Raw genomic sequence first — 20,297 nt, forward strand, 5'->3', positions numbered from 1 at the left:
AGGGGCTTGCTCCGCCAGCAGCCTGGGCGGCCCCCTCTGCGTGCACAGGGGGCCACACCAGGGGCCGAGGGTCCCCGCACCTGCGCCCCCTCTCCCTGCCTCCCGTGTCTACCCCGCCCAATGTCCTCCTCAGGAAGGCTGCCCGCGGCGCTCCTGCAAGACGCACGTGCTCCTGCTGGTGCTCCACGGGGGCAACGTCCTGGACACGGGTGCGGGGGACCCGGCCTGCAAGGCGGCCGACATCCACACCTTCGGCTCCGTGCTGGAGAAGGTCACGCGCGCCCACTTCCCGGCGGCCCTGGGCCACATCCTCATCAAGTTCGTGCCCTGTCCTGCCGTCTGCTCAGAGGCCTTCTCGCTCGTCTCTAAGTGAGTCCCTTCTGCCCACGTGGACTGGCCAAGGTTGGTGGGGTTGACGAGGGAGTGCTGTCCTGGTGGGGGGGGGGGGCGGGGGGGGGGGCCTGCCGGGGCGTCCACGGGATGTCAGGCGCTGACTGGCCATGAACACACTGGCGGGGAGTGGTCAGCGAGGGTCCCGAGCAGTTAGTAGGTGTGCACCCGGCCTGCCCTGCCCTGCCCTGCTGAGCCCGGCGGTGCTGGCTCCCTGTGCTCAGTAGGCCCCGGTCCCCTGGCCCCGAGGACGCTGAGGCCCCGGGAGGCCCAGCAGTTGCCCCCAGGGTTACCCAGAGAATGGAGCCGGGAATCGAACCCGGGCAGCCTGGCTTTCCCGCCGCACGGTCAGAGCCCGGTGCGGGTGTGTGTTCTGATGCGGGCGGGCCATGCGCTCTGGACGCCCGGGAAAAGCCAGGGAACCTTCCCCGGCCTGTGTCATCTGTAACGTGGGGACGATCGCGTCGGGAGCACCGCGTGGAGTGTTTGTGAGGACGCTGAGTGCTAGTGTGACTCGCGGCTTCGTCCTCCAGCGTGGATGGCGCTCTCTCGAGGACAGTGGGCCGGGGAGAGGGTGTCCGGGTCCCCACAGAGAAGCCGGCCACAGGGGATAAGGCATCAAGCTCCCCGGGCCTGGTTCCTCCCCCGCCTCCCGTCCCCAGTGGGGTCATGTCGGGCCCTGGTCAACCTGAGTTTGGGCCCTGGGTGGGGGTGGGGTGGGGCGGGGGCTCCAGCCAGCTGGCTCTGATGCCCCAGGGGACCACGGCAGGCAGGGTGGGGGTGGGGGCCGGGCAGGAGCTGGTCCCCGAGGGGTCTGAGCTACAGCAGAGGGAAGGGCTTGCACGTGGGGAAGCAGGGCAGCCGTAGAGCAAGCTCTCAGTCCTTTCTGGGCTCATACCTTTCTGCAAAGCCCGCGGCCCTGGACCCTCGCCCCAGGACGGTGCACACCATGTCATGCGCACAGCTACGTGTCCATCTCCAAGCTGTGGCTGACGCGGGTCCCCTTGCCTGGAACCCTCTCTCTCCTCCTCTGTAGCGTCCGTAAAGCCTTCCTTGAGGCCTAGTCCTGATTGCACCTCCTCCGGGAAGTCTGCTATGATACGTCCCCACCCTGATCCACACCAGGCGGCTTCCTCCAAATCGGGGTGTCCCTTGGGGCCGTGCAGAAGAGGGCAGGGGAAGGTGGCCGGCCAGGAGACACCAGGCCCACATCCCGGGCTGGCGCGGGGACGATGCCCCCACCTGCACTTTGTTTCTTGTGGCTCCTGCCTGGTTCTGCTTCGAGGGCCCCGAGCAGGGGCCTAGCCACAGCCGGCCCGTGCTCTCCTCTGCCCGGTGCGTAGCCCCAGACCTGCCCCTGCCTGAGCCCGGCCGGGCTTACCTTGACCCTGTCTGCAGCCTGAACCCCTACAGCCACGATGAGGGCTGTCTCGGCAACAGCCAGGACCACGTCCCCCTGGCCGCCCTGCCCCTGCTGGCCATCTCCTCTCCGCGGTACCAGGACGCGGTGGCCACCGTCATCGAGCGGGCCAACCAGGTCTACACAGAGTTCCTCAAGTCCCCTGACGGAATCGGCTTCAGTGGGCAGGTATGACAGCCTGCCTCCCTAACCAGCCCTGACCTAGCCTGACCGCTGTCCTCAGGCCGACCCTGACCCGAGTCTGACCCCTGACCTGAGTCTGACCCCTGACCCTGGCCTGACTGCTGTCCTTACGCTGACCCTGACCCGAGTGTGACTCCTGACCCTGGTCTGACTGCTGTCCTCAGGCTGACCCTGACCTGAGTCTGACCCCTGACCCTGGCCTGACAGCTGCCTTCAGGCTGACCCTGACCCGAGTCTGACCCCTGACCCTGGCCTGACAGCTGCCTTCAGGCTGACCCTGACCCGAGTCTGACCCCTGACCCTGGCCTGACTGCTATCCTTACGCTGACCCTGACCCTAGTTTGACTGCTGCCCTCAGGCCGACCCTGACCCAGCATGAACACCCATCCCCCACAGGGGTTCTGTCAGTGGCTCTCCGGGACAGGTCCCTTATTCTGCCAGGGACAGGGGACTGGTGCTCTGGCCGGGTACGGGGGCGGTGGGTCAGCGGCGGGCGGGCCTTTAGCGCCAGCTGTGTGTGCCCCAGGTGTGTCTCATCGGGGACTGTGTGGGGGGCCTCCTGGCCTTCGATGCCATCTGCTACAGCGCGGGGCCCTCGGGTGACAGTCCGGGCGGCAGCAGCCGGAAGGGCAGCATCAGCAGCACCCAGGTGCGGGCCAGCCGGTGGGGGGCGGGGAGGGGCCTGTCCTGGGGAGGTGAGGCGGGCCTTCACCCCGGTACGCGGTCGCTACCCCCGAAGTGTTGCCCTACGGGAGGAGGGCGGGTTTAGGCCGGGGTCGGGCGCCTACGTCCGGATCCCCGGTGGGTCGCCCCGGGCCGAAACCCCGCCGTGACCCGGTGGCTCCCGCGCTCCTTCGCAAGAGTGCTGACCTGACGTCTGGGGAGAAAGGGGTTCATCCGCGCCCGGGGGAGGACGCGGGGCCCCGGAGTCTGTGGTGGCTGCAGTGCTCTCCTGTCCTCTGCGTGACCCCAAAGGACGCCCCCGTCGTGGCGGACGAGGCGTGCGGTCTGGCCGGCAGCAAGCGTCTCAGCAAGAGCAGCATTGACGTCTCCGGCGTGCCGGACGAGGACGCCTCGGAGCCCCAGAGGCCGTTGCCTCGGAAACAGAGCGACTCCTCCACCTACGACTGTGAGGCCATCGGCCAGCATCATGCCTTCCTGTCCAGGTAACCGCCTCCCGGGCCCCGTCTTCCTTCCAGCGCGGCGTCCGGGGCGGCGAGGACCGGCCCTGGGTCCCAGGCCCTTTCGGGAGGCCTGTAGACGGGCGCGGAGAGGCTGGGACCCCGGCCACTCCCCGTGGGCCCTGCGCCCCGTCCCTGCGCCGCCCCGACTTGCGGAGGGAGGGGACGGCCCTCCAGCGTCGCAGACGCTCAGTGTCAAGCTCTGGCAAAGGCAAAATTACGCCCGGCCCGCTTCAACTGCTGCTTAAGAAAAGGCGGTGGAAAAGCGGATGCGGGTGTGTTTTGCGAGCCGCTCCGGGGGTCGTTCTGTTTGTCAGACGGGGCAGTGGAGGCTCCTGGAGGCCGGGAAGCATCCTGGGATCACACGGCCAGCGCCGAGCAGCTGGGGCCGGACTCCGACTCCTGGTCCCTGGTGCGGTCCCTTCTGCAGAGTTGAGTGAGTTACCGGCACACTCATCAGGGCACAAGGGACCCATCTAGGAAAGCAGGCCTTGTTCCACGCTGTCCCTCCGTTCTCTGCCCTGTCTGTCCTCACTCCTTTCTTACCCAAGTGGCAAGTGTCACGGGGCTATCAGGAGGTTTGCAAAATAGGTCCCCTGTGACCGCTTTGGGGTCTTCCTCTTTGTACGTATTTTGTACATCCTTTGTGTTTAGTTTTCCTTGGAAAAAGAACCCTGCTACCGGGATCTTTTCTGATCCTTTCTCTATGTGATACGTATTCGGTAAATATTCTTAACGGGGAGCGTTTCACTGGGTGAGCGGACAGCTCCCTTCATCCCAGTAATTGGATACTTGGCTCCTTCCAGTTCTGGGAAGTTACAGCGTGCGTAAACGTTTGCGCGTGTGTAGGCCTGTTTCATTCGGGTGCATTCGTTTCCCGAAGAGAAATCCTTCCATCAAAGGCCCCGCACATTCAAATCTCTGACTATTCGAAGCCCCTCTGTCAGCCTCAGTTCGCATCAGGCTTGCAGGGTGAGGTCGTGACTTTTCTGGTTCACCCTTGAAAAGTCCTTTAAGAAGGCCCCAAATCCGGAGGGCGACAAGGAGTTGGAGGCTTCTGGTAGCCGGTTCAGCACAGCCAACTTTTCCCTCTAGCGTAGGGACAGATGGCAGTTTCGTCAGACGCCGGCGCTGTCCTCGCGGGGAGAGACAGGAGCCCGAGGACTCAGATCCGGCTACCCGGACCCCTCACGCACGGCCGGCGGGGGACTGGCCCGCGCTCTTTCCGTTGTTATTTCTCAAATTCCCTCTCTCCTCCATCTGGAATATTCTAGTTGAATTTGCATTCAGTTACTTGATTCGTAGATCACGGGATCCCACTGGATCGTCTCACACACACCCTGAGCTGCACTTAAGTGCCACCTGGACGGTCCAGGGGCGCCCGGCTTTCCTGCCCGCCAGGCCTCGGTGGCCGCTCTGGGTCCGGAACAGCATCGGCCCGGCTCTCGGGAGCAGCGGCGCCCGGGCTGGGACTGGGGGCAGTTCTGTGTGTCCCACCTTTCTCTTCAAGCCCTGCTCCCTGTGCAGGTGGTGCGGGAGGGAAGCGCACGCTGTCTGCACCTGGTTCTGCAGGTGGCCTGGGACCCGGGTGACAATGAACTTGCCCGATTCTTCAGGACCGGCTCCGTCCGGCTGGCCTGCGTACCGGCCAGGCCAGGCTCCGCCGGCAGACAGCGCGGGAGCTCACCGGGGGCCCTTGTGAAGCCGGCCCGATGGGGCAGGCCTGCCAGCCTGCAGGATGCTTAGGTGCTCTTAGGCCCTCAGCCCAGCTGAGAAAATGTTTTACCGGATCGTGGCCATGAGCGTCTGTCCAAGTACGGTCTCTGGCTGCCGGCAGGTGACAACGGCAGAGTTGGGTAGATGTGACGGAAGCCGAACGGCCCCGCGGTCTAAACCATTTACCGTCTGGCCCTTCAGAGGAAAAGGGCTGTCGGCCGGGCCCCGGTGGCCCGCGCCAGGGTGGCCGTCAGCTCTCCGGGCTGGCCGGCGGGCTCTGACTCCGGGCCCCGCCGCGGAGGCGGCGGGCTGGGCTCTCCCCGCTCAGCCTACGCACCCCCGCTCCTTCGCTGACTGCCCTCCCGGGGTTCTCTCCCCTGGGCAGCATCCACTCGAACGTGCTGAAGGACGAGGCCGAGCCCCCCGCGGCCGGGGGGCTCCCGCCGCCCGAGGTCAGCCTGGGTCGCTTGGACTTCGACGTGTCCGACTTCTTCCTCTTTGGCTCGCCCCTGGGCCTGGTCCTGGCCATGCGGAGGACAGTGCTGCCGGGACTGGACGGTGGGTGGCGCTGCCGGGGCCTGAGAGGCCTTGTGTCTCTGGACCACGGTGTCGGGGCCTCCGGCTAGGGGACCGTGGGGGGGGGGGCAGGGAGGGGTGGGGCATGGGGAAGGGGGAGGGAGGGGCAGCCTCCCCGGGTGGGACAAAGGTGAGCCAGCCCCGGTGGGTTTCACCTCCCTGTCACATGCCCCACGTGGGCAGTTGTTATGCTCCACAGGAGGAGAAGCCACATTTACCCTCCTGCCGCCCTCCTTCCCCGGCACCCCCAGGCAGACCTTCTGCGGCCGGGGCGACCTCCCCGACCCCCGCACAGTCCCAGGCCCACCTTAGTGCCCGCGGCCTGAGCGCCTGCCCCCAGTGCTCTGAGATACACAGTGAGGTGATGTGCACCGGCCTGTGGTTTAGCAGTGAGTCTGAGGGGACAAGAGGCGGGGGCACCTCGAGGCCCACACGTCAGGGCTTCTCAAAGTCCTTTTCCACAGCGCTCCCCAGCAGCCGCCACCGTGGGACAGAGAAGGGAGGGGCTCTCCTTGAAGTGGGGAGGGGTGAGGCGGAATCCCACGCCGCCTCCAAGTTGGCAAGGGGACCTGGGTCTCCCAGGACTCCGGACTCCGGACCATTCAGTCCCCCCACCCTGGGGGAGGGGGACACGGGGAGGCCTCGGGGGAAGACACCTGCCGGGCTGGGGGGAGAGGTGTCCTGCGGCTCTGGCCAGCCTCGAGCCCTGTCTGCCGCCTGCCTGGGGGCTGAGCGGCTGGGGAAGGGGCCGCTGATTCCGACTGAGAGACCTGGGTCTGCCTGGTAGATCACACGGAGAGTTCGCGGACGCCGGAAGGATTTGCAGGAGACCGAGCAGGGGAAACAGTGGAGGGAAGGCCTGCGTGGAAGAGGGGCTGCCTGAGCAAAGGCATAGAGAGGGGCAGCCGGCAGGCCGGGGTGGGGAACTGCAGAGGAGCGCCGGCCGCAGCCCTGGGGCCTAGAGCGCCGCTCCTGGTGGGGCAGGTTGGCAAGGCCCTGAATGCCAAACGCAGCACGATGGCTTTGGTCCTGTTGGTAGCAGGGAGCCACGGCATGTTCTCGAGCAGAGGGCTGGGCCACCCGAAGCCGCACTCAAGGAAGCCTGCTGGGCCCAAGGGAGCAGGAACTGGCAAGGGGCTTCCCCCACGTCCTCTCTGTCCCCCTCAGGCTTCCAGATGCGTCCCGCCTGCAGCCAGGTCTACAGTTTCTTCCACTGCGCGGACCCCTCTGCTTCGCGGCTGGAGCCCCTGCTGGAGCCCAAGTTCCACCTGGTGCCGCCCGTCAGCGTGCCCCGCTACCAGAGGTTCCCGCTGGGCGACGGGCAGTCCCTCCTGCTGGGTAGGCTCTCCGCGGTTGGGGGGGGGGGGGCGGTTGTGTGAGCGTGCTGAGCCAGGGGCTGGGCCCCGCCGGGTGGCACTCCAGGGCCACCCTCTCTGGTCCAGGCTCTCCACGCGCTGGCCGAAGGAGGGACTAGACTCCCCTCCGACCAGGGGCCACGTGCTCCAGAGCAGGAGGAGGGGGTGGAAACAGCTGCTCACCTGTGTGCACCCCTGCTCTGTCGGGGGTGTCTTGGGGCCCAGAGGCCAGGCTCCGCCCCTGACGGGCTCCTGGGGCCGGCACGCTGCTCGGGCCATCAGACCTGAGCGCAAGCCCGGGGGTCTGTGCTGGGTGTTGTTCCCCAGCCTCGCCCCTGGAGGTGCGGGGCCAGGAATGTGTCATCCGGGTGGGCATCATGGAAGAGGGGGCCTTTGGCCACGGCATTTGGACAGGCGGAGCAGAGCTGGAGGGTGAGGGTCGGGGGGCCCTTGTAGGTGGAAGGAGCAGCGGGAAGAGGGCAGGTGGGGCTGGGGGAGGCCAGTGGTCTCCAGGGCTGACACGGAGTGAACCGGGCACGGGCCGGGGAGGCCGGCGTTGGCGGTCGGGGCTGGGAAATCAGGGCCTTCGTTCCACACCCTGGATGAGGAGGTTTGGTCAGAGCCTGTTCAGCAGTTTGGGCCAGACTGGGGGAGGGGGGGGGGGCTGCCGCACATGAGGCTCATTCAGGATCCAAAAACAGCACCCCCCCCCCCCATTTTTAATGGAAACTTAATTTCCAAAGTCCTGCTTCGTCAGGAGCCTCCACAGAAGGTCTCCCCCCGTGCACCCGAAAATGCGTTGCTCTGGGCGGGGCAAGGCCCAGCCCCGGAGAGCGTCCTAGCGCCTTGGCTGACACGACTGTTCCCACCCGGGCTGGGCCGCAGGCCTCTGTGCCTCGGTGGGGGGGGGGGGGAGTGGGGTCCGTGGAGGGGCACGTGGTGACCGTCCGCCTCCGGAGGTGCCCTCGGCAGTTCTGCCACAGACGGAGGGGATGGTTGGGACCCACAACTTAGAGGAGGTGAGACCCAGCCGGGCCCTGGGGTGCAGGCGCCCCGTCGAGCCCCGGGGGGTTAGGGGCACGAGCCGCCTGTGGGGTGGGGGTGGTGGTGAGCGGACCGGGGGAGCCCAGACTCCCGCCCGGTACAGGCAGCTCCGGACACACGGCCCGGCCCTGACCGCGACCTTCCCCCGCCAGCTGACGCTCTGCACGCCCACAGCGGCCTCTTCCTGGAGGGCGGCTCACGGGACAGCCCACCGCCCCCGGACGCCCCCGCCCCGCCTCCTCAGGCCCCGGGGGCCCAGTGCCCTGCACGGAGGATGAGCCGGGACAGCTCACACAGCGACAGCTCAGACTCCTCAGACAGCCTGGCCCCCGCGGGCGTCTCCCACAGTGAGTGAGGGTTTTCGGGGCGCTGCCTGCTTTGAGGGACAGGGACCCCCCCACCCCGGGCGGGCGCTGGTCCACGCCGGGGCTGCTGAGGGCGGGCTGGGAGCGATAAAAGGAATCCATCCAGACTGAGCCCCGGGGCCGAGCCTTGACCCCAGCGTTTGTCTCCACGGGGCCAGCCCCCACCGCTGCTGGGGACCGGGTTGCAGGGCTCGTCCTGGGGACAGGCAGGAGAAGGGGCTGGTGGCTCACGGGAAGCTGAGTGGTCACGTCCGGGGCTCCGACCCCGGGCCTGCGCCCCGAGTGGCCCGTTCACCGCGGGGTCCGTGTGCCGGGGCCCCACGCTGGCTGTCGGGTCAAGGCCCGGCCGGGCCACACGGTCCTCACCTGGATCTCGGGCCCGCAGTCACGGCCAAGTGGTGGGGCGCCAAGCGTATCGACTACGCCCTGTACTGCCCCGACGTCCTCACGGCCTTTCCCACCGTGGCCCTGCCCCACCTTTTCCACGCCAGCTACTGGGAGTCCACGGACGTGGTAGCCTTCATCCTGAGACAGGTACTGCTGTCCCTCTCCGGACCCCTCGGGAGGGCCCGTCCTGCTCTCTGGGGAACAGGGTATCTTGCGGGCCACACTGCACCCTGGGAGGGCGTGGGGGTTACGAGGCCACACGGGGGGTTTCATGGAGAGCACTGGCTTCTGGTCAATGGCATGGCACTTTCTGGAAAATTAAACAGAAACCGCACAGGAGAATGGACCCGTGTTCCGCCTGGAGACGAGTCATAAATGCCTGTTCCTCTGAGGGTCTCGGTGTCCTCGGAGAGGCCGGTGACTGAGGGGGGGCCTAGGGCGGGGAAGGGGGCCGGGAGGCGGGGTCGGTGGCCAAGGGCGGGAGTTTGATTCTGTTCTGTGTCCCGCGAGAAGCCACCGCAGGGCTGAGCAAAGAGAGAGCTCGTGCCTGACCATGTTCTGGGAAGGGAGTCCTGTGTCTGCTGCTTGAGGGGCCAGAGAGAAAGCCCCAGGCCCGTTACAAGGCCAACCTGGGGGCCCGGCTTTGGGCCGGGAGCTGGTGCGGAGGCCCAGGGGGCCGGGGATGGGGCGACAGCAAGGCGTGCTGGCATCTGGGCGTGAGGGACCGAGGGCCGTGCTGCAGGGCCTGACGCCCGCCTGAGCACCTGGGGGGCTCCCTGGGGTTGGGGAGGAGCAGGGCCAGGCTGGGGTGCGGGAAACCGAGTCTTGGGTCTGGGCCTGAGAAGCACGAAGGGAGGCGAGTGGAGGCTGGGGCTCGACAGTCGCCGGTGGTGGGTGTCCCGGTGACGGGCGCGGCACCCCGATGCTGAGGTGGGTTTTGCCCCCACTGAGCGGCTCTCCCCGCCAGTGGGGCATCCTGCAGCGTAGCCCAGTTGTGACCCCGCCGACCCCACGGCAGCGTCGGCCCCGCCGGTTCCGGGTGCAGGTCGTTGCCCGGGCTTCCGGCCCCTGAGACGGACGGTCCGGCAACCCTGCCTCGGGTCCTGCCGTCCGCTGGGGCGGCCTCCAGAATGCCTCCCACCTGGACCTTGTGGGTCCCCAGAAGTCAGGGGGTGGGACTGGAGGTGCCAGCCTCTGGTCACGTGCGGTCTGCTCCTGTCCACGGCCCCCCCTTGGGTGGGGTCCAGATGCCACCTCACTAACAAAAGGCATCTTGAGGGCTCTCTGGCATCGAGGAGATTCCAGAGGTTTTGGGAGCTCTGAGACCGGATCTGGGTTTCCCACGTGGGAGCCAAGGGTGTCGCTGTAGGCTGAGAAGTGCAGGGACGGGGACCCAGGGGGTGGAGGAGGAGCCCTGGAAGGTGCCGGAGAGCCGGGAGAGGGCGCGAGCCCCTGCGCTGGGCCGGACAAAGTCCAGGGGCTGCGGGGGTGTCTGGAGGAAGCCCGCGTGGGGCAGGTGCGAGGGGAGCAGGCGGGTGGGAGCCACGAGGTTTCCGTGGGGCGTGGCTCCGACAGGCACAGGGTCAGTCCTGGGGACGCGGAAGGGCGTGACCCAGTGGGGGAGGGACAGAGCCACGGGGCTGGGTGGGAGGGAGGACCGGCTAGCTGCTGGAACAGCGCGGGCAGGGAACGGATCCGAGCGGGGGGGGGGGGGGGGGGGGGCGGTTTGGACGCCGTGCACAGAGGCTGCTCCCTGGCAGAGCATCTGAGAGCCCGCGGCCTGGCCCTGGCTGTCAGGATGGCGGCAGACGGGTCCCGGGGCTCCCGGCCTCCCGAGACAGGGCGGGGGGGGGGGGGGGGGGGGGAGGCTGCCGGCCCTGACAGCCTTCTGGGAAGGAGGGAGCGGGGTGGGCCCGGCCGACCTGGAGCCCTGCTCGGCTGCCCGTCAGGTGATGCGCTACGAGAACGTGACCGTCAAGGAGAACGCGGGCGTGGATCCTGCGGCACTGAGCCCCGCCAACCCCCGTGAGAAGTGGCTTCGCAAGAGGACCCAGGTCAAGCTGCGGGTATGTGCTCATTGGCACCGTGTCCTGGTGGGGGTGGGGGTCTCAGCTGGGGTGCCCTGGGGGCTGGAGCACCCGCGTGGCAGGGGAGGGCTGCGGGTGGCAGGGAAGGTGGGGGTGGGGTCAGGGCTACGCGGGGTGGGGGAGCTGGTTCCCGAAGGCCCAGCTCCAGGGGAGCACCAGGGCGGGGTCCAGGACGCTGGGGGTGGAGCGGCTGCTGTATGTCAGGCTTCTGGAGACGCGGATGTGAGTCAGGGTCTTGCCCATGACCGTGGGGCTCACAGTCTGATGATTCGCCTCTGAGTACGTACGGCCCGGGGTGGTGTCTGCGGTGAGAGAGGGAAGCGCAGATTAGGAAGAAAACGGAGAAAAGGACTTGGGGCAGACCAGGCAGGGCTTCCCTGAAGGAGAGTCGCCTCCGTAGGGTATTGAAGGATGAATAGGAGCGTGGTATGCGTCACTTCATGTATGTACTCAGCAAAGCATCATCAGTTGTGGATGTGGCCCCCTGTGCCGGGTCCACAGACGCAGCCACTGCTCCAGTGGGCCGTCTGGTGGGAGCACCAGACGTGGACGCTGAGGACCCTGAGCGCGGACCGGTGCTCCGCGAATCAACCCAGTTCTCGCAAACGTATTTATTGAGCTACGGTCACGTTCTCTACAACTCGCCTGCTGAAGGGGGACAGTTCGGTGGATGTGAGCGTGTTCACGGATGCGCACAAACATCACTACGGCCAAGTTTAGGACCTTCTCATCACTTTGGAAAGAGGCCCCTTTCCCCGTAACCGTCCCCCGACCGTGGTCCCTGCCCCTGGCCCCAGCTGTCTGTCTGCTCTGGGCCGTCCGTGTAACGGAACCATCCGGCGTGTTGTCTCTGCGTCCGGCTTCCTTCTCGCCGCCCTGTGCTCTGGGTGCGCGCCCACGTTGCGGCAGGCATGGGTACCTCATTCCGCTTGACGGCCAAGGATCTTCCCGCGGACGGACACGTTCCGTTTACCCAGTCGTCACCTGTGGGCCTTCGGGCGGTTCGCACCTTTTCTCTATCGTGGGCGACGCTCTGGGCTCCCGTGTGTCCTCGTCTCTCGTGGGATCCAGCCGCCCCGGCGGGTGCGAGGCGGGTTCTCCGTGTGGTTTTGCTTCGCGTCTCCCCGCAGATAGGTGACACAGGCGTCTTCCCGTGTGTCTGTTTCCGCGAGTTAAGTCTCTCCTCCCTGGAGTTTTGGCGGTGTGGCCCGTGCCCCCTCCCGACCGTCTGTGGGTCTGGGTCCCCTGAGCCCAGTCCAGGGGCCGGTGCAGGTGGGGGGGGGGGTCCGCTGAATTGCATGCAGACACCGTGAGAATGGAGGGCGGGGGTCCACAGGGCGCTTCTCGGACGCGGCCGGGCCAGGCCGTAGCGGGTGGGCTGGGAGGTGGGGGCAGACAGAGTCGGGGGGGCCCTGCAGTGCCCGGCCCATGACAACTGGGGGCCATAGACAGGTCACCGGGCACGTGACGCCCAGCTCAGGATCCGGAATTCACCGCGGGGGCCTGGGCATCGGCAGTTCTGTGCTTTGACATGGCTTGTGTTGACTGAGGGTCCCCACTGAGGGCTGTAAGCAGAGCCCCGGCCAGGGGGAGCTCAGTGGGTGGGGACAGACGCCTATGGGAACGGTCACCGGCTTGAGGGGTTCGGTCTTGGAGCGAGGCTGGGGGCCGAGGGGGGCCTTTGAGCTGTGGGGTGAATTGAAACCAGAAGTGGAGAAACCTGGGGACCCTGGATGCTTATAGACAAAGTGACTCCGTGTCTGGAATGATCCGCAGTGTGGGGGATGGGGGACCCCAAGGGAGGCCGTAGCTGGTGCGGGGCGCAGGCGGGGTCCCCACGCACTTCTCCACGCTCTGACACGTTTACATTTCCCAGTAAGAAGACACACGGTAAGTGGCTGTGGGATGGGACCTGTGATGTGGAAGGCAGAACGGGAGGCATCCTGGCAGGGTCCGGCCCAGGAGCCGGGGAGGAGGACAGCCAGGGGCCCGGCCGCCACCCCAGGGTGCGTGGGATGGTCAGGATCAGGGTGCTTGTCCGTCTGCGGGAACCCGGGGTCCACAGCACATGGCTCAGAAGGGGTGACGCGGCAGGGACACGTGTGCCCTGCGGTCCTAAGGACAGCGTCGGGAGGAAGCTCACAGTCCAGCCCCAGTGGCAAAGGCCGAGCTGATCTCTGCTTTCAGAACGTCACCGCGAACCACCGGGCCAACGACGTGATCGCCGCGGAAGACGGCCCGCAGGTCCTGGTGGGGCGCTTCATGTACGGGCCCCTGGACATGGTGGCTCTGACCGGAGAGAAGGTGCGAGGGCCGGGCCGGGTGGTGGGGCGGAGCAGGGCCGGGAGGGTGAGCGGTGGGGAGGGCCCGAAGTCCGTGCGCCCGAGGGCTGGGCGTGGGGGCCGAGGAGCCGGCCGAATGGCCCCTGGCCCCCGCCTGCAGCCCCCGGCCTTCAGGGCGTCCCCTGGCCCCTCACCGCGTGCAGGTGGACATCCTGGTGATGGCGGAGCCGTCCTCGGGCCGCTGGGTGCACCTGGACACCGAGATCACCAACAGCAGCGGCCGCATCACCTACAGCGTCCCGCGGCCCCGGCGCCTGGGGGTGGGCGTCTACCCCGTGAAGATGGTCGTCAGGTAAGACCCAGGCGGATTGTGCCGTTCGGTGCCCTTCCAGCCGGGCCGGCCGGGTGATGGAGCCCTGGGGGTGCTTTATGGGGGGCGGGGGGGAGAGAGAGGAAGACGGACCAGCTGGCCAGCTGTGGCTTCAGGAGATACCGGCCCGCTGCTCCCTGAGCCGGGGCCCCGGCCGACCCCTGGCCTCAGGCTACGGGCTGAGTGCGACGCGGGCCGACCACAGGCAGGTGCCTTTTAGGGGCGACCAGACCTTTGCGATGAGCTACCTCACGGTGCTGCCCCGGGGCATGGAGTGCGTGGTGTTCAGCATCGACGGGTCCTTCGCGGCCAGTGTGTCTATCATGGGAAGTGACCCCAAGGTCCGGCCGGGGGCCGTGGACGTTGTCCGGTGAGTGTTCCCTCCCGTCCCTTCCCAGAGGCCCCGGGAGAGCCGGGCCGTGTATTTTTCCGGAATTCCACTAATCTCCGGGGCAGGAACTGGGGAGTCCCGGTCACGTGTACCGAGGGTCCCCAAGAAACGCCCTGCCACCGTCTGGACGCTAGCTCCCCCTCCCTCCCGCCTCCGTTTAATCTCTGCAGCCAGCCAAGCCTGGGCTCCCGAGTTCTGACTCCAGGCGGGGTCCAATCGGTGTGTTCTGGTGGCCTCTGGGAGAAATGGCTCCGAATGTAGCAGCCGAAAAGAATACTATTCCATCTCTCGCGGTTCCGTGGGTGGGCTGGGCTCTGCTCGCATGTCGTCACATGGGGTGTTCCCGTGACTCACGGCCGGGTGGCCATCTGGGCTGGGGGCGGGGCTCATCCGCAGGCTCCCCTCGGGCCCGGGGTTCGAGATGGCCTCTGTACTCGCGGTGGCTGGGCCCTCTCTCTGTCCGCGGGGCCAGCCTGGGCCGTCTCGTGGAGACCCGGGTGGAGGCCGCAGGCTTTCTCAGAACCCAGCCTGGGGCGTCACAGTGACCTTTCCGCTGTGTTCCGCCGGTCGTGAGTAGTGGCAGGATCCGCCCGGATTCACGGGGAAGGGACCACCTAAACGTGTGAATACGGGACACGTGGCTCCCAGGGGCCACCCTCTGAGCCTGACTCAGGCGCAGTGATAAGGGGAAGATTGGGGCTCGTACAGCTGACTGGGGAGAGCAGGGCAGGCTTCCTGAGAGAGGTGGCGTCAGAGAGAGTCCCCGAGGGGTGGACGGGTTCAGTCCAAGCCGCTGCACAAAGATTAGCAAACGTGGGGAAGCGAGAGGAAAATAGAAAACGGATTTTGATAGGCCAGGAAGGAGGCCGCGGGGCGACAAGGACAGGAAGAGCAGAGCACGTGGTGGGACGGGGTCAGGGTGGCTGGGTTTTGGAGGCCAGACCAGGACGGGGCCGGAGGTGGGGCTGGAAGCAGCCGTGTAGAAGGGTGTCACCATAGGAGAGTGAGGGAGGAGCCACTTTCTCCCCTCCCCGCCTCCCTCTCATCCCTCCCTCTCACCCTCCCTGCCTCCCCCCTCCCCGCCTCCCTCCCCACCTCCCTCCCTGCTACCCTCCCTGCCTCCCTGTTTCCACCCCTGCCTCCCTCCCTGCCTCCCCCACCCCATCGCTACCTCCCTGCCTACCCCCTCCCTGCCTCCTACCCTCCCTGCCTCCCTCCATCCCTGCCTCCCTCCTACCCTCCCTGCCTCCCCCTGCCTCCCCCTCCCCACCTCCCTCCCTGCTACCCTCCCTGCCTCCCTGTTTCCACCCCTGCCTCCCTCCCTGCCTCCCCCCACCCCATCCCGCCCTCCCTGCCTACCCCCTCCCTGTCTCCTCCCCTCCCTGCCTCCCCCCATCCCTGCCTCCCTCCTACCCTCCCTCCTACCGTCCCTATCTCCCTGCCTACCCCCCTCCTTACCTCCCTCCCTGCCTCCCCCAGTTCCTGCCTCTCTGCCTCCCTCCCTCCCTGCCTCCCTACCAGCCTCCCTGTTTCCACCCCTGCCTCCCTCCCTGCCCCCCTCCCTCCCTCCCCCATCCCTCCCTCCCTCCCTGCCTCCACCCCTCCTTCCATCCCTGCCTCCTTTCCTGTCTCCCTCCCTCCCTGCCTCCACCCTTTTGTGAGGCTGACTCAGGGCCAGGCCCAGGAGCAAGGCAGCCCCACGGGGAAAACCAGTCTCAGGCATGAGAAACTAACCCCGGACTCCAGGTGAGCAGGACCGATGCCGGGCCTCAGCGTAGTAGCAGTGATCCCTCTGGGGAGAGCAGACCAGCCTGGACTGGGGACCCCAGGGTTAGCTCCCCTCCAGACGCCCCTGGCCCTGCGGGAACAGGCCCTGGATGGACAGGCTCGAGCTCCTGGCAAGTGTCCAGCTCGCCCTGTGAGGGTGGGTGGCTTATTCCTCTTACGTCTCCCACCGCCCCGCCCATCAGCGCCCCCCTTCCACAGCTGGGAGTGGGGGGGGGGGTGTGGTCCTCTCCCCCGGGGACCCACACCGTGGTCTTCACGTGGGCTCCTGAGTCCCTGCCGTGTTCCACAGACCCTGCTGCTGATAAACGGACTACCGGGTCCAGCTCAGAACTAGCCAGAGTCCCCAGGGTGGCGTCTGAGCCTGTGTGGGATTATGGAACATCCCCCCGACCCCTCGGGGCGCTCTCCAGGTCTGGAGCCCCCCAGTCTACGGTGAGCCGGGGGTGGCCGGTGCCACAGCAGCCCCTGACAGGCCCGAGCTCATCTGGCATCTTGTAGGCAGGTCCCGTGTGAGGTCAACAGACAGCACAATCCCACCGTGCTGCGGGAGCAGACAGGGGAGGGACTGATCACGCCTGGGAAGCTGGGAGGGCTTCCTGCACGAGGGGGCCTTGAGAGGGGATGGGAACGTGAGGAGATGAAGCCCTGAAGGGCGTCCAGGCGAGGGGTCCGCGGCTGGGGTCCCAGCTTGAGCTGGAGCTCAAGGCCCGTGGGTGCAGCAAAGCAGCCCCGTGTGGCCGGGGTGATACGGTGGTCGGGGGTAGAGCGTGACGGGCCACAGGTGCACGGAGGGCTGGACACCTCGGGACGCTGGGGAGCCAGGGACGGCTTTGGGCACAGGAGCGATGGTCACCATGGAAACAGGACCAGGGGGAGCGCCACGGCCTCTGTCCAGTACACACTATGCTGGTCGTGTCTGGACTCCTCCTTTCCCGCCTTGGGACGGCCCTCGTTTCAGATCTTGTCCCCCCGTCACGGGTGGGGCCTGGAGGGGGTTGCACGGCCCAGGTCGGACTGGACTCGGGTGGGGGTGTGAGCGAAGGCCGAGGAGGGCGCCGAAGCAGGAGGGGGTCAGGGGTCGGGTCCTGCTGGTCGCTGGTTGGACGGGAGGCCGCTCACGGGAGCAGGAAGGGCGACGGGGACAGCCGAGGAGGCAGAGGTGGCCTGTCCTCGGCAGGGAAGCCCAAGTGACGTGGAGGCCTCTGGGACGGGGGCCAGTTTGGTGGTGGGCGAGCGGTGCCTGCGGGCCGTCCAGGGACACGTCCCGACTCATGGGGCTCCGCCCCCCCGCGTGTGGCTCAACCGTCCTTCCCCCGGGGTCCCGGCGCTGCTCAGGATGGCTGCGGGGGGGGGGGGGGGGGGGGGCGGGGGCGGCTGCGGGGCGGGGGGGCTGGACCTGCGATGCCGTCCGTCCGCAGGCACTGGCAGGATCTGGGCTACCTGATCCTCTACATCACGGGGCGGCCGGACATGCAGAAGCAGCGGGTGGTGTCCTGGCTGTGCCAGCACAACTTTCCACAGGGCATGATCTTCTTCTCCGACGGGCTGGTGCACGACCCCCTGCGGCAGAAGGCCATCTTCCTCCGCAACCTCGTGCAGGAGGTGAGTGCGGGCCGGAGGCCAGACCCGCCCTCCACCTGCAGGTGCTGGGAGCCTCCACGGCCCCCACCCCCACCCCGAGGTGGGCACTGTCACCCGCGGGGACAGAGGAGGGCGGGGAGGCTCCCTGAGGCTCGGTGACTCCCCCACGATCCCCGAGTCCGCATCTCCTCCTTTACCTCCTGACCCCAAAGCCCGAACTCCGTCTCTGCGCGCGGTTATTCGTTCAGCCGACGCGTGCCCGCCACGCTCCTTCGGGGTCCTGGCGTCGGCGGCACGGGCTGGCACCTGCTCTCCTTCCGGAGCTTTGACCTGTGGCCCCAGCACGGTGTCCCCTGGGAGCTGCTCAGAAATGTCGATTCCCTGCCCCCCACCCCCGGCCCCCACTCACCCCAGACCCGCTGCATCAGAAACTGGGGAAAGGGCCCAGCGGTCTGCATCTTGACAGACCCTCCGGGGGGATTTCAATGATGGTAACATTTTGAGAACCAGTGATCTGTGGCCCAGGGGCTGAGCCCAGCCGGTAGCCCTTCTTCTACGTGACCTTGGCCTGAGAACGGTGTTTATAGTTTTAAATGGTTGGGGGTTGGGGGCGGGGATCAAAAGGAGAATGCTATCTCATGATGCGACAGCGGTACGAAAGTCCGATCTCGCTGCCTGCGAAGGCAGATGCGTTGGGACACGGCCACGCTCCCTGCTGGCCACGCTCCCTGCTGGCACGGTGTGCATGGCTGCTCGGAGCCACAAAGGAAGAGTGTGGTTGCAGCACAGCGCAAAGCCTGAGATACCGATTATCTGGTCTTTCGCAACAACGCCAACCAATCCCTGATCCAGAGGAAGAAAGATGTGTAAATCTTTACCAGTGGGCGATTAGTAAAGGCCTCTTGTCATGCAGAGGAGCTTGGCCTGGGGAGGGCAGAGAAGGCTTCCAGGGGTTGGTAACTCTTGAGCTGAGTCTTGAATCAGGAATAGGAGTTTGCCTGGCAGACACCAACAGAACGTGCAAAGGCACTGAGGTAGAAGAGAGCCTCGGATGTTCTTAGAGCTGCGGGCATGCAGGATGCTGGTGTGCACAGGGTCAGACCCAGGTCGCGTGGGAGCAGAGGCCTGGAGGTCATCGGGGGCCTGAGGGTTGGCAGACGTTGGAAAACCTTGGCCAAGACCGTGAACTCCGCTGAGGGCAGTGGGGAGCCGGGGAGCGGCAGTGACTGATTAGGGCTGCAGAAAGAGCCCTGTGGTGGCTGTGTGGAGACCAGATCGGTGAGACAAGAGAGGCAGGGAGGCCAGGCGAGGCAGAGGCGGACCGGAATCCAGTGGCGGCCACGGGGATGGAGAAAACGGCATCGGGAGCGGGGATTGTCAGGTCATGCTCGGGACTGGGTGGCGGCCCCCCAGCAGGAGGTAGAACTGGGGAAGAATGTTCTGGGGGCAGCAGAAAGAAAGTTCAGGACCGGAGCCTCGTGGCCCTCCAGCGGCTCTCAGCGGCCAGCCCGTGGAACCGGGAAGGTGGCGAGAGAGCAGTCTCCCGGGCCAGGGCGTGGCCAGGCGGGCACGGGAGGGAAGGGGCAGGGTTGGCGTGGGGATGGGACGTGCAGTCCAGAGGGGCGGTTCTGGGTTTGGTCCTGGAGGCCGCTGGCCGTGAAGATAGCAGGAGGGAGGCCGAGGTGCTCATGGGTCACCCCGCGAGCGGGAGGTCCCCTGGGGCTGATGGGGCTCAGGAGGCAGGGAAACTGTGACCTGGGACCAGAGGGTGGGGCTCAAGGTGAGCAGCCGGAGGGCGAGGGGCTGGGGGGCGAGTGAGCATTGGGACACGGCCACAGGACGGAGGCACTCCGCACCAGTCTGGGGTGGTGCGGACGGCACAGGGCGGGGGGTCAGGCCCAGACAGAACCCCTCCAGTCCTGTGACACGTAGAGCCGCCCCTCGTTCCCTCGTCCGTGTCTTTGTCCGTCACCCAGTGACCTAGGAACGCCGACGGGGTCAGCAGGTGGTGTGGTCCCGACCTCCCCAGACGGAGCCCTTGAACTGGGGCGCAGGGCGGGGCGGGAGGGGAGCTCCTGCAGGGCCGCGTCCTGCCGCGGGGTGGCCCCGGGACCTGGCGCCCCCCACCCCCCCCCCCCGTGCGGAATCGGGTCCTCTGACCCCGTGTGCGCCCGCCCCTCCACGGGCTGCCCTGTGTTTCAGTGTTTCATCAGAATCAGCGCGGCCTACGGCTCCACTAAGGACATCTCCGTGTACAGTGTGCTGGGTCTGCTGCCCTCCCAGATCTTCATCGTGGGCCGGCCCACCAAGAAGTACCAGGCCCAGTGCCAGGTGGGGGCGCCGGGCCGGGTGGGGGCGGCGTGGGCGGGGTCTGCCGTCCATTCAGTCGTTTTTGTTCATTCCTTCATTTGCCCACTCACTCATCTGTTCATCCGTTCGTTCGCCGTTTCCACGTGCACCATGGGCACCGGTCCTGGGCCAGGCCCTGGTGCCGTCGGATGTCCCGTCATCCAGGCGGCAGTGCCCGTGGCAAGAGGCCTAATGGATGATGGGGGGCACGGGGTCGTGACCCCCCCCCCCGGGGAGGAACAGAGACGATGGGGGCAAGGCTGCTTCGGGGGGTTCGAGGGAACTGTCCGGGGGGCTTGAGGTGGGAGGAGCATTTGTGACAGAGGTCGCCGCGAAAGTGAAGGTCAGGAGGTGACAGAGCTGGTGTCCCCCCCGGGCGGGAGCAGGAGAGGGGGGCCCGCAGTGCCTGGCAGCCTCGGCGGGCTGGGACTTGGGGGGTGAGTCGTGATTCCTGCGGTCCCCAGGCTGCAGGGGGAAGGCCCGTCAGAGGAAGGGGGGAGGGAAGCAAGGGGAGGCGGTGGCCGGCGGGAAGGTGAAGGGCCCCAGAGTCACTTCGGAGGCAGGACGGAGGGACTGGACTTGGAAATGAACGGGTCAGAGGTGTGGGCTGAGCGGGAGCGAAGGCCAGGGGTGGCGCCTGGTTTCTGGGAGCGTGATCAGCTCGGGGGTGCTGTTCCGGGGACTGAGAGCAGGTTGGAGAAGGAGGGGTGGGGTGGGAGGTGACGACCCCTTTGGGGGCGTGCTGAGTGCGGGGCGTGGGAGCCACCGGCAGGTGCAGACGGGAGACACTGATGCATACACGTGGCCCCCGGGGGCTTGCGTGCGTGCAGAC

The 20,297-nt window shown here is 67.1% G+C and overlaps 1 protein-coding gene across 2 annotated transcripts in view; it reads left to right on the forward strand.

Moving 5' to 3' along the window:
• The window catches only part of PITPNM3 (PITPNM family member 3), a 69,156-nt gene that overhangs the window by 46,079 nt on the left and 2,780 nt on the right, over positions 1–20,297 (forward strand). For both annotated transcript variants that reach the window (XM_086685656.1, XM_086685657.1), the window contains 14 exons: positions 134–369; positions 1,789–1,978; positions 2,520–2,642; positions 2,969–3,159; positions 5,276–5,448; positions 6,634–6,804; positions 8,018–8,212; positions 8,616–8,764; positions 10,567–10,683; positions 12,892–13,008; positions 13,190–13,338; positions 13,577–13,726; positions 16,954–17,137; positions 19,319–19,447. In XM_086685656.1, the coding sequence (XP_086541782.1) occupies positions 134–369; positions 1,789–1,978; positions 2,520–2,642; positions 2,969–3,159; positions 5,276–5,448; positions 6,634–6,804; positions 8,018–8,212; positions 8,616–8,764; positions 10,567–10,683; positions 12,892–13,008; positions 13,190–13,338; positions 13,577–13,726; positions 16,954–17,137; positions 19,319–19,447 (2,274 nt within the window). The remainder of the gene's footprint in view (positions 1–133; positions 370–1,788; positions 1,979–2,519; positions 2,643–2,968; positions 3,160–5,275; positions 5,449–6,633; positions 6,805–8,017; positions 8,213–8,615; positions 8,765–10,566; positions 10,684–12,891; positions 13,009–13,189; positions 13,339–13,576; positions 13,727–16,953; positions 17,138–19,318; positions 19,448–20,297) is intronic.

Source organism: Puma concolor, chromosome E1 (assembly GCF_028749965.1).
Source record: "Puma concolor isolate L17-30 chromosome E1, mPumCon1.1.hap2, whole genome shotgun sequence".
NCBI classification, from domain to species: Eukaryota; Metazoa; Chordata; class Mammalia; order Carnivora; family Felidae; genus Puma; species Puma concolor.